Source organism: Coregonus lavaretus, assembly GCF_964263955.1.
Source record: "Coregonus lavaretus genome assembly, chromosome: 14".
Classification (NCBI taxonomy): Eukaryota; Metazoa; Chordata; class Actinopteri; order Salmoniformes; family Salmonidae; genus Coregonus; species Coregonus lavaretus.
The window spans coordinates 17,661,318-17,675,061 of NC_140001.1; the positions used below are offsets into that span (position 1 = coordinate 17,661,318).

Here is a 13,744-nt window from a genome sequence, read left to right on the forward strand (position 1 = left end):
TGGCTCACCCTGGTTTTGTGACCCCGGACCTGCCTGTTTTTTGGGATACTCTTCTGCCTCAGGAGATCCAGACCTGCTTCTGCCATTACGACTCCTGACTACTCTTCAATCCCGGTAACTCTGACCAGCCTTCTGCCTTGCTACTACGTATTTTGGATGTCCCTTGAACTGTACTGCTGCCTGGTTTCATTCCGCCCTGTTGTGTCTGTGTCTCCCCCCCCCAGGACTTCTGGACCACCCACCACCGGCTTCATAGGACGCATCGCTGCCACTGGGGGGGGCACAGACCCAGCGCATTGGACGGGATCCCTGTTACCCCTGGAGCCTTCATTCACTCCCTACTTCCCTTTTCCCTTAAGTTTAATAAACTTTCTGGTGTGACGCAATTGTGGTCCTCTGGTCGTCTGTCTGAACCGTGACAGTACGATCTGACCATTATGGACTCAGCGCACACTTTCCCCGACATGGAAACCGATGAGCATGAGCAGCAGTTCCAGCAGCAGCAACAACAACTCGCCATGATCATTCAACTCCTCACCAACCTTACCCCAGCCAGTCTGCCCACCAGCCCAGCCCCCGAGTTACCTGCCCCGGTCATTGCAGCCGCTGCTCCGGAACCCAAGATTGGAAACCCCGAGCGGTTCAACGGCGATTCAACCCAGGTCCGGCCATTCCTGACTAGCTGCCGACTTCAGTTCTCCTTGCAGCCAAGGACCTTCGCCACGGAGGGGGCTAAAGTTGGGTATGCCATCACTCACCTGACGGGCCGAGCTCGACTCTGGGGAACAGCAGAGTTCGAACGTCAAACCCCCGCATGTGCAACCTTCGACCTGTTTGCTGAGGAGATGCTGAAGGTGTTTGACCTGGATTCACCCACCGCAGAGGCGTCTCGTGAACTGTTCAGTATTCGACAAGGCAGACGTACAGTCGCAGACCATTCCATCGACTTCCGAACCCTGGCTAGACGAAGTTCTTGGAACACACCATCGTTGGTGGACGCGTTCTTCCATAGTTTGGCTGACTATATCAAGGACGAGTTGGTCTCCCATGAACTGCCTTCCACTCTTGATGAAGCCATCGCACTGACTGTCAGGATCGACAGAAGGATACAGACCCGTCGTCGTGAGAGGGGGCGCCAAGGTCCACCTACTACCGGCATTCGGAGAGATCCGACTGGGCTCCTGTCATCTACTGCCACTCACCCAGGTCAGCTTGATCAGTCTGAGCCTATGGAGATTGGGCGAGCCTCCCTCACTCCTGCAGAGCGCCAGCGCCGCTTCACCTCAAACCTCTGCCTCTATTGTGGAGGTGATGGACATCGTGTGGTAACCTGCCCTTTAAAGGGCCGAAGCTCACCGGGCATAGGGGGAGTCCGGTTGAGTTCAATGACCATCCAGTCCTCCGACCGCAAACCCCTGCTGCAAGTTCACCTCCGCCTCTCTGACTCAACTCACACCCTGGCTGCTCTGGTGGATTCTGGCGCCGAAGCCAACATAATGGACATCAAGCTGGCACGCCAACTGGGACTGGAGAACCTCCGTTTGACACCTCCTATTCCTGCCCGGGCACTGGACGGACACTTACTCGGATCGGTCACTCATGTCACGGCCCCGGTCTCGATGGGTCTGTCCGGAAACCATCAAGAAACTATCCAGTTTCACCTGCTCCCCTCTCCAGGCCAACCCCTCATCCTGGGTTACCCATGGCTCCGCCGGCACAACCCTCAGCTCGACTGGGTGACCGGGGTGATCAGGGAGTGGGGAGAGGACTGCCACCGAACCTGCCTGCTTGCTGCCGCACTACCCCCTCGGCCAGTACCTACTAACTCCGCTCCTGACCTCTCCAATGTCCCAGAATGCTACCATGGTCTCAGAGAGGTGTTTAACAAAGCAAGAGCCACATCTCTGCCCCCTCACCGACCGTACGACTGTGCCATCGACCTCCTCCCTGGAACAGCTCCTCCAAGGGGTCGTCTTTATTCGTTGTCTGCTCCTGAAAGAAAGTCCATGGAGGACTACATCAATGGCTCTCTGTCCGCAGGATTAATCCGTTCATCTTCATCTCCTGCTGGTGCGGGCTTCTTCTTTGTGGGGAAGAAGGACGGATCTCTTCGCCCCTGCATCGACTACAGGGGACTCAACGACATCACAGTGAAAAACCGTTACCCTCTGCCTCTGCTCACCTCTGCTTTTGAGTTGCTCCAGGGAGCCACTGTTTTTACCAAGTTGGATCTCAGAAACGCTTACCACCTAGTGCGGATCCGGGAGGGAGATGAATGGAAAACCGCATTCAATACACCAACAGGCCACTACGAGTATCTGGTTATGCCTTTTGGCCTCACCAATGCTCCTGCTGTGTTCCAGGCTCTAGTGAATGATGTACTGCGGGACATGTTAAACAAGTTTGTCTTCGTTTACCTGGATGACATCTTAATCTACTCCAGAAACCTGTCTGAACACACCCGCCATGTCCAGCAAGTCCTTCATCGTCTTCTGGAGAATTCCCTCTACGCCAAGGCAGAGAAATGTGAGTTTCACGTCAAGACAGTGGCCTTCCTGGGGTACATAGTGGCAGAGGGAAGTATCCAAATGGATCCTGCCAAAGTATCAGCAGTCACTTCATGGCCAGTTCCGGAGAACAGAAAGAAGCTGCAACAGTTTCTGGGGTTTGCTAACTTCTATAGGAAGTTTATCCGGAACTACAGTACCGTTGCTGCCCCTCTCACTGCTCTAACCAGCACCAAGCAACCCTTCACCTGGACCCCAGCAGCCGACAAAGCCTTCAGTACCCTCAAGGTGAGGTTCACCTCCGCTCCCATCCTCCAGATGCCTGATGTGGACCGGCAATTCATTGTGGAGGTGGACGCCTCGGATGTGGGAGTTGGTGCTGTGATTTCTCAGTGGGCTGCGGAGGATAGGAAGCTCCATCCCTGTGCCTTTTTCTCACGTCGGTTGTCCCCCTCTGAGTGCAATTACGACATAGGGAACCGTGAGCTGCTGGCTGTGAAGCTTGCCTTGGAGGAGTGGCGTCACTGGCTGGAGGGGTCCACCATTCCATTTCTCGTTTGGACCGATCATAAGAACTTGGAGTACATCCGCACGGCCAAACGGTTGAACTCCAGGCAGTCCCGCTGGGCCCTGTTCTTCACCAGGTTTAATTTCACTCTGTCATACCGGCCTGGATCACGCAACACCAAGCCAGACGCCCTCTCCCGTCAATTCCAGAAGGATGACACCCCCTCCAAGGACCCTGTGTCGATTCTGCCAAGTCCCTGCATCGTTGCAGCTCTGACCTGGGCTGTTGAGGAACAGGTGCTGGAGGCTCTCCGTAACCAGCCAGGTCCCAGCACTTGCCCAGCTGACCGCCTTTTTGTCCCCGAAGACCTGAGGTCCCAGGTCGTTCAGTGGGGACATGACTCCCGCCTAGCTTGTCACCCTGGCTCCACCCGCACTTACAACCTGCTCGCCCAGAGGTTCTGGTGGCCCTCTCTGAGGAAGGATGTACGGGAATTCGTCCAAGCCTGCCCCATCTGCAACCAACACAAGTCGTCCTGCCAGCCCCCAGCCGGATTGCTGCAGCCCCTGCCTGTGCCCAGACGTCCCTGGTCTCACATCGCCCTTGACTTTGTCACGGGGCTGCCCCCTTCAAGTGGCATGACCGCCATTCTCACCATCGTTGACCGTTTCAGCAAGATGGCACACTTCATTCCCCTCCCCAAGCTCCCAACCGCCAAGGAGACCGCCCAGGTGGTCCTGGAACACGTCTTCCGGATCCACGGACTGCCAAAGGATGTAGTTTCTGACCGTGGTCCACAATTCTCCTCCGCTTTTTGGAAGGAGTTCTGTCACCTGCTGGGAGCCACAGTCAGTCTGACTTCCGGATTCCATCCCCAATCCAATGGGCAGTCAGAGCGGGCTAATCAGGAGCTCGAGAAGGCACTGCGATGCATGACTTCACGCAACCCCCACTCCTGGTCGCAGCAATTGACATGGGTGGAGTACGCACACAATTCTCTGACCTGCTCTGCCATCGGTATGTCCCCTTTCCAATGTGTTTATGGATACCAGCCTCCTCTATTTGCCAGCCAGGAGGAGGAGGTTACTTGCCCATCTGCACTTGCTTTTGCCCGTCGATGTCGCCGCACCTGGTCACAAGCCCGAGCCACACTCCTCAGGTCCGTTGCCAGCTACACTACCGGGGCCAACCGTCGGAGAATTCCTGCTCCCACCTACCATGTTGGTCAAAGGGTGTGGTTGTCATCGAAGAACCTGCCACTCAGGGTGGAGTCGCAGAAGCTGGCACCTCGGTTCATTGGCCCATTCCCTATCATAAGAGTGATTAGCCCAACTGCTGTCCGGCTCCAACTGCCTAATTCCCTGAGGGTGCACCCCACTTTCCATGTGTCTAAGATTAAGCCCATCCATGAGAGTCCGCTGGTCCCTGCTGCGCCTGGTCCTCCTCCTCCACGGCTCGTCGATGGTGGTCTGGTTTACACCGTCCGCCGCCTGCTTCGGTCCAGACGGAGGGGTAGGGGTCTCCAGTACCTCATTGACTGGGAGGGCTATGGACCTGAGGAAAGGACCTGGGTGCCAGCTAGTCGGATTGTGGATAGGACTCTCATCACCGCTTTCCACCAACGGCATCCTGATCAACCTGCTATCCGTAGGGGCCGCCCCAGAGGGGTCCCTAACCGTCCGGCCCGCTCGGCTTCCTGTCCTGTGCCTGATCCTGTCTCGGGACCTGTCCCATCTCCCGACCACGGCCCTCCGGCTTCCTCCGAGGATGAGGACGTTCACTCGGACCGTTCGGAGGAGTTCTAGCCCTCCTCCGGCTCCCCTCCTCCCGCCCGGCGTGGTGTTGCTCTTGGGACTTCTGGGGCCGTCCCTTGGGGGGGGGGTTCTGTCATGGGCCTCTCACTCCACCGGGTTACCACCTTAATTTTCTTCCACTCTGCTCACCACTCTCTCTACTCAGCCTAACTAGCTCCACCTGTCCCTGCTCTGCTCTGCTCTTATTACTCTGCCAGCTGCGCTGCATTACCCACTACCTCTCCCAGTATTTAAGGCCCTGTCTTTCAGCTCTCCGGTGTCAGATCGTCTGCAAAGCTCACACCCGGAACCTGTTTGCTCGCGCTTCTGGCTCACCCTGGTTTTGTGACCCCGGACCTGCCTGTTTTTTGGGATACTCTTCTGCCTCAGGAGATCCAGACCTGCTTCTGCCATTACGACTCCTGACTACTCTTCAATCCCGGTAACTCTGACCAGCCTTCTGCCTTGCTACTACGTATTTTGGATGTCCCTTGAACTGTACTGCTGCCTGGTTTCATTCCGCCCTGTTGTGTCTGTGTCTCCCCCCCCCAGGACTTCTGGACCACCCACCACCGGCTTCATAGGACGCATCGCTGCCACTGGGGGGGGCACAGACCCAGCGCATTGGACGGGATCCCTGTTACCCCTGGAGCCTTCATTCACTCCCTACTTCCCTTTTCCCTTAAGTTTAATAAACTTTCTGGTGTGACGCAATTGTGGTCCTCTGGTCGTCTGTCTGAACCGTGACACCGCCTTTGTGTAGAGGGAGGACTTGTGCCGTTTTCCAGATCTTAGGGATAACCCCAGTAACAATTGTCAAGTTAAATAAGTGGGGCAGACCGCTGCAGCAGAAAGGGATCAAGTGAGTCAGCCCCAGTGGATTGTTTTACATCGATCTTCAATAAGACACTTAGTACATCATAGACATCAAATGGTTGAAATGAAAATGAGGAAAGTGTATCTGGGAATGTATCGTTCTCTGCACCCTGTCTCGCGATGAGTAAAGGACTCCCAGTACTGGAATCAGAGTTTTCAGAAGCTATTCTATCATGTAGGTAGCCCGCTGAGGCAAAGTGGTTATTAAAAGCACCACAAATGTCCATCTTATCTGTTATGGGACCAGAGGCTGTCATAACCTGCTGGGGTATTGAGGGGGTGAAGTTTTGTTTCAGAGATTTAACTACCTTCCAGAAGGCAGCTGGATTCCCACCATTCTCACATACACAGTTCAAGAAGTATGTCGATTTTGCTTTTCTAACCAGTGATAGACATCCATTTCTCAAGAGTCTGAAGGACTGCCAGTCAAACGTAGAATCAGTCATCCTAACCTTAGCCTGAGCTAAATTTCTCTCCTGACGTTTATCTGATAGTTACTTCGTGAACTTAGCTCTATCCTTTACCCTTCATTTCTTGAACAGTGCATGCTTATCTGCAATCATTTAGGGCCTGATCGGAGTCAGAGATAGCTGACACAACCCTCCATTCACACAATCCCAGTTCAGACAAGTATTGTTGCTTATAAAAATTCCTAAAATGGCTCTTTGTAAAACTGGTCAGACGAGATTTAGGTACAGTTGAAGTCGGAAGTTTACATACACTTAGGTTGGAGTCATTAAAACTTGTTTTTCAACCACTCCACAAATGTCTTTTTAACAAACTATAGTTTTGGAAAGTTGGTTATGACATCTACTTTGTGCATGACACAAGTAATTTTTCCAACAATTGCTTACAGACAGATTATTTCACTTATAATTCACTGTATCACAATTCCAGTGGGTCAGATGTTTACATACACTAAGTTGACTGTGCCTTTAAACAGCTTGGAAAATTCCAGTAAATGATGTCATGGCTTTAGAAGCTTTTGATAGGCTAATTGACATCATTTGAGTCAATTGGAGGTGTACCTGTGGATGTATTTCAAGGCCTACCTTCAAACTCAGTGCCTCTTTGCTTGACATCATGGGAAAATCAAAAGAAATCAACCAAGACCTCAGAAAAAAAAATGTAGACCTCCACAAGTCTTGTTCATCCTTGGGAGCAATTTCCAAATGCCTGAAGGTACCACGTTCACTGTACAAACAATAGTATGCAAGTATAAACACCATGGGACCACGCAGCCGTCATACCGCTCAGGAAGGAGACTCGTTCTGTCTCCTACTGATGAATGTACTTTGGTGCGAAAAGTGCAAATCAATCCCAGAACAACAGCAAAGGACCTTGTGAAGATGCTGGAGGAAACAGGTACAAAAGTATCTATATCCGCAGTAAAACGAGTCCTATATCAACATAATCTGAAAGTGCGCTCAGCAAGGAAGAAGCCACGGCTCCAAAACCGCCATAAAAAAGCCAGACAATGGTTTGCAACTGCACATGGGGACAAAGATCGTACTTTTTGGAGAAATGTCCGCTGGTCTGATGAAACAAAAATAGAACTGTTTGCCCATAATGACCATCGTTATGTTTGGAGGAAAATGGGGGGGCTTGCAAGCCGAAGAACACCATCCCAACCGTGAAGCACGGGGGTGGCAGCATCATGCTGTGGGGGTGCTTTGCTGCAGGAGGGACTTCACTTCACAAAATAGATGGCATCATGAGGAAGGAAAATTATGTGGATATATTGAAGCAACATCTCAAGACATCAGTCAGGAAGTTAAAGCTTGGTCGCAAACGGTCTTCCAAATGGACAATGAACCCAAGCATACTTCCAAAGTTGTGGCAAAATGGCTTAAGGACAACAAAGTGGCCATCACAAAGCCCTGACCACAATCCTATAGACAATGTGTGGGCAGAACTGAAAAAGCGTATGCGAGCAAGGAGGCCTACAAACCTGACTCAGTTACACCAGCTCTGTCAGGAGGAATGGGCCAAAATTCACCCAACTTATTGTGGGAAGCTTGTGGAAGGTTACCCAAAACATTTGACCCAAGTTAAACAATTTAAAAGCAATGCTACCAAATACTAATTGAGTGTATGTAAACTTCTGACCCACTGGGAATGTGATGAAAGAAATAAAAGCTGAAATAAATAATTCTCTCTACTATTATTCTGACATTTCACATTCTTAAAAAAAAGTGGTGATCCTAACTGACCAAAGACAGGGAATTTTTACTAGGATTAAATGTCAGGAATTGTGAAAAACTGAGCTTAAATGTATTTGGCTAAGGTGTATGTAAACTTCCGACTTCAACTGTAGCTTTGCATCTCTTATGCAGGCAACGGGATAAGAGCCACTGAACTCATTAGCAAAAACTGCTTATGAGGGGCTTTTGTCAAAACAATATCTAAAAGAGTAGATTTTTCATGGTGTTTAAAGTTGGGGCGGGTTGGTTCACTTATCAGTTAAGTTAGATTTAGCTCAATGCCGATATCTTTCAGCCTATCAGAAGCTGGCATCAACTAATCCAGATTAAGATCACCCACAATTAATACTTCAGATTTAGTATAGTTAGATAGCAAGTCAGACAATCAGCTAAGAGCACATGTTGAGGCAGGGCATTATTACCAAGGCCCTCATTTAGGACTAGACATTCAAATTGCTTAGCGACTGAGGTAGTGAGAGGTCCAGAAACATTTAAATTGTCCTTTGTAAATATGGCGACACCCCAACCTCTGCCAACTCTATCAGATCTATAAACATTATGTCCACATCAATTTTCAAGATCAAACTTATGGCATTAACATGAATCAGTCCAGGGCTGCGAGACCTCAAATCAGACGGAGTCTCCAACACAAGCATACTATGTTCAGTGGGCAGTCCCACATTTGAAAATACTATAGGGCTGGCCCAAATTTGTACAGATATAAGATTGCATAGAACTGCACCATTGGGCCTATGCCTCGAGCGAGAACGTGGAATAAAATAAGAGTCAATGAGGGTTACCTTACATGTGCTTGCTCCAGTAGACCTAACAGCATCACATCACTGAATGACTCTTAGCACAGAGCTAATGTTGGTTGATAGCAGTCTGCATCCTTTTTCATTAAGATGAAACCCGTCATGTTTTCATATATTCGTAATATAATAATACAATTGTATTGAATTTCTATAGAGCTTTTCATAACCATTTCAATGCGCTTCAAAAGCAAAAAACAAACAAGAAATACATCCTCATGAGTAGCCTAGCTATAGTTAGCTAGGTCAACCAATAGAGGCCAAGTCTTTGAGTGCATGCATCCTACAAAGATGGAGAGGGACAGTTCATGGCTTGATCAGAGGAATGTGGTCAGGTGGCTCCTATCCCCATCAAAGTTGCCCTTCCTTGCTCTAATGCATCTCCCATTCCTCTCAAGCTTCAGGCGACTCTTCAATTTACTGTATTTTTTTAGTTTCCCGCTGTATCATTCGAACAAAACCAATTAGCCAGCTAGCTAACTAGAACTCAGAGCGCTGGAATTCCATAACTACTAGAATGGCCATGACAGTCATTCTGATGTTGATATTTCAATTGTGTAAATATTCCAGAATAAATAATGCATTTATTATGTTAACATGGGTCATAGGAAACCTCAGGACACCAAATGTAAATTGGAATCAGTCAGAAAAATGATTAATTTATCCAGAAGCGCATAGACTGTAAATACTAAAGTATTTTCTGACTGTAAGACAACAGTTGCCTGCCCAGCTAGCCCGTCCAATATACACCTAAACTATATTCAAACTAATTTCACACATATAATTATAATAATAATAATAATAATAATAATAGATGTGGCCTAAAGACAAGATTAAATTGACAATAGTCTGATGGGTGACAATATTATTAATTGTCAAATAGAGAATGAAGAGACTGATGACCAGCGCAGCGTGCATTGAGAAAGAAGGGAATGGAGCTTACCAAATAGCACTTTTTCCATATCAACCTAGAGGTCCCTGCAGGCCAGATGTTTTGATTGCTATACCCTATCAGAAAAAGCAGATTCCAAGGTTTCTAATTAACCTATTTTTGGTCTCTGCTTCAAAATATTACTTTTTCCTAGAATAACTGTGGCTCCATGCATGTTCCTCATCTAAGTAAGCTACTGTCGAATATCAGCAATAGCCATTTTGGAAAAATATACTTTAATATTCTTCTGAGTTTCACCCCTTTTGCCCTCAGAACAGCCTCAATTTGTCGGGGCATGGACTCTACAAGGTGTCGAAAGCATTCCACAGGGATGCTTGTCCATGTTTACTCCAATGCTTCCCACAGAATTGTCAAGTTGTCTGGATGTCCTTTGGGTGGTGGACCATTCTTGATACACACGGGAAACAGTTGAGCGTGAAAAACCCAGCAGCGTTGCAGTTCTTGACACAAACCGGTGCACCTGGCATCTACTACCATATCCCGTTCAAAGGCACTTCAATCTTTTGTCTTGCCCATTCACCCTCTGAATGGTACACATACACAATCCATGTCTCAATTGTCTCAAGGCTTAAAAAACATTATTTAACCTGTCTCCTCCTCTGATTTACGTAGATTTAACCAGTGACATCAATAAGAGATCATAGCTTTCACCTGGATTCAACTGGTCAGTCTATGTCATGGAAAGAGCAGGTGTTCTTAATGTTTTGTACACTCAGTGTACATGTAAACAGGGCTAAAAGTGAGTGGTAGCAGGAATATATACATACTTATGGTAATATACTAATGGCAATATTACATGTAAACAGGAGTAATAGTCACCACTAGCAGGATAAATAGATGTATACTAATGGTAATGGCAATCAATAATCAATTAACAGCATTGTAGTGGTAGTAATACATCTAATCAATAATCATTTTAGCAGTAGTTGTTAGCCATTTAACAGTCTTATGGCCAGGGGATAGAAGCTGTTAAGGAGTCTGTTGGTCTGAGCCTTGATGCACTGGTACCGCATGCCGAACAGTCCATGTCTCGGGAGTCTTTGGCAATTTTCCTGGCATATAAATATAGATGTTCCACAACATGTTATGTGCAGTTACAGGTAGATTGTCATGAGCTAATGTCCAGCTGTGGTCTGTGTGTGCACCCAGGTATCTCTCCCCCAGGGAAACCTGTGCTCATCAACTGTCGATCCCCTGAGAAGGAGACCTTTACATGCCGGTGGGAGCCTGGTTTTGATGGAGGACTACCCACAACCCAGCACCTCTACTACCAGAAAGAAGAGTTCGTAGCACCCATTTTAATCATTTATATTTTGGTTGTGTTCACTGTTGATTTGTAGGTCTAGAGTCAAGACCACTCTTATTATGATTATATGGTGCTAGTTCTAGTTACCCAGCTTCAACATTATTGATATGTGTATTGAAGCTGTCCTGTGTCAGCACTGAACACCATTGAAATCCACTGACTGTAGAAAAGTACTAGTCTCCATACAGTCTCCATACTTAACACGTGCAAGATCAGTCAACTGAGTACACAACTTTGTTTCTGAGTTACCTACCTCTGACTTATCAATTTCATCAGAGCAGTCAACCAGCCCTGCATTGCAAAACAGCCTTGAGTGTTCACGTGTTGTATTTATCTAAATTGATGTAATGCGAGCTTTATTGTGAGGCCCGCACCAGCACACATCACCAGCATTCACCCCTATGAATGTCAGAAAAGGTATTGTTTGTCTTTGTGCAGCTCCGATGGAATGTACGAGTGTCCAGATTACCAAACTGCAGGGAGCAACTCGTGCTTCTTCAACAAGAGCCACACCTCTATATGGGTCAACTACAACATCACGGTGGTGGCCATCAACTCTCTGGGCAGCACTGTCTCTGACCCACTGGAGGTGGATGTCATGTATATTGGTAAGCTGCTCTCCCGATGTTAGAAATAATCAATCGATCATTCATGCATTAACAACTTTTTTGATTAGTTGACACTTTAGGTAGCAGAGCTTGCAGCACACAAACCTACAGTAGAATATTCATCAGTCACCACAAGTCAATTTACTGTAAAGCAGTATCCCTGAGAATAGAAAAATACACACTGACTGGTTTGGACACAGGAACCACCTGAATTTACTGGACTAGAATGAGAATGAGCTGGTTTGTGTCCTGTGCATAACTTAGATCATGTTTAATATCTTGTAGTATGTGGTCACATGCTCCCGACCCGACTGTGTAGACTCTGGCTTACTTTTTGTTTGTTTTGTCATTGGATAAATGCAAAGAAAACAAATTGGGTTATTGATGTGTTACTTTATTGACAGGTGGCTGGAATTGTGTATTATATTGATCTACTCCATTATGACCAAAAAACAAACAAATAATTGAAAAACAGGAAAACAAAATATTACAATGTTTAGACTATATTTATAAAACCTGATTTGATTTGCATATGTTTGAGGGAACATCCATTCTTATGTCTATATAGAGCAGGGATGGGCAACTTTGATGGGGGTGAGGGCCACAAAAAATCTGGACTCATCATGAGGAGCTGCAGTGACTAGCGGGTCTGTGTACCAACATCCATACCCAAATACTGTATGCAGGCAGAGCCGGCCCTAGCCTTTTGGAAATTGCCCCCAATTTGCGAGCAAAACATTGACAGCGCAGCGTTTTGGATTTAATTTCCTGTAATTCTACACATTTTGCCAGGGGGTAGAGAACATTTTGCAGTTTTGAAGCAAGTTCGCTGCAATTCTACATATTTTGCCATGGGGCGGAGAGAAGATTTTGTAATTTGATAACTCATTTCATACAATTCTACTCATATTACCATGGGGCAGAGAGAAAAATGTGCCGTTTTACAGCTAATTTCCTGCAATTCTACATATTTTGCCATAGGGTGGAGAGAAATGTTTTCAGTTTTTTATATTATATCTGAGTGAGCGTGACTAACAAAATCAATGGGGGCCCACCGGTCGGTAATTCGACCATGGTTACTACAAGTTTAGATAGCTGGCTAGACTAATTTACCAATCTAAAACATTTTAGCTGACATGGGTTAAGTGACTGACTGTCAGTTGACTGACATAACAAGACAAAAACTGCTGATGCACAACCACATTTCGAAATTGCTCCTTATGTATTCTACTATTCTAACTCTCAACAGTAAATTGAGACCCCGACTGAGGTCCCCCCCCCCCACCCCCCCCAAAAAAACGTATTTTTTTATTTTTATTAATCCGCGGGTCTACAAAAGGGGGGGTGGGCCGTCAGTTGCCCATCCCTGATATAGAACATACTGTATATGGATCAAGTGTATTGGAGCCCTACAGAAATTGGTTGTGTTCTAACTGTGCTTCATGCAGTCCAGCCCAATGCCCCAGAGAATGTGACAGTGTCTGTGGTGGAGACTGAGGAGAGCCCACACCTCCTGGTGAAATGGGATCCCCCTCACGAGGCCGACACACGCTCTGGCTGGATCACTCTCACCTACCAACTACGGGTGAAACGACAGAATAAGAAGGACAAGTGGGAGGTGTGTTTGCGGATGGGTTACTCTATAGAGTAGACAGACAAGGCAAAAAGAGATTTGATAAATTCCCCGTTATTTATTTTACTCTCATTGTACTTTACTCAGCTAGAGGGTCAATATGTAGGAATGTATATAAAGTTTGAGTTTAAGAAATGTAAATGTTGCCTTATTTATTAACTGTTTAGTATCCATTTAGTTGATGTTATATACAAACAGTTGTTCAGGTCCAGGCTCTTCTTAGTTTCCTTGTATTTGTCTTTACAGGAGTATGCCTCAGGGAAGCAGACCCACTTGATCATCTACAGTCTGCATCCAGGAGAGGTCTACATGGTCCAGGTTCGCTGTGAACTAGACCATAGCCTCTGGAGCGAGTGGAGCACCACTATACACACGGAGGTCCCTGACTGTAAGATTTTTTATGATTCTTTTATTTCCATCAACAAGTTGCAGAGGTCAATGGTTCTATGCTATCTTGGTCCTTACTGTACCACTTTGTGGCATCCAAGGTGGTTGATGTACAGATGGGATCAAGGTTATCTGTCCACCAGTAAGAGAATTTCAGA

At 47.2% G+C, this 13,744-nt stretch overlaps 1 protein-coding gene across 2 annotated transcripts in view; it reads left to right on the forward strand.

The window, feature by feature from the left end:
- LOC311141436 (prolactin receptor-like) overlaps positions 1 to 13,744 on the forward strand; it is a 28,660-nt gene that overhangs the window by 6,306 nt on the left and 8,610 nt on the right. For both annotated transcript variants that reach the window (XM_084176765.1, XM_084176766.1), the window contains 4 exons: positions 10,802 to 10,934; positions 11,397 to 11,566; positions 13,015 to 13,184; positions 13,446 to 13,587. In XM_084176765.1, coding sequence (XP_084032891.1) covers positions 10,802 to 10,934; positions 11,397 to 11,566; positions 13,015 to 13,184; positions 13,446 to 13,587 — 615 coding nt within the window. The remainder of the gene's footprint in view (positions 1 to 10,801; positions 10,935 to 11,396; positions 11,567 to 13,014; positions 13,185 to 13,445; positions 13,588 to 13,744) is intronic.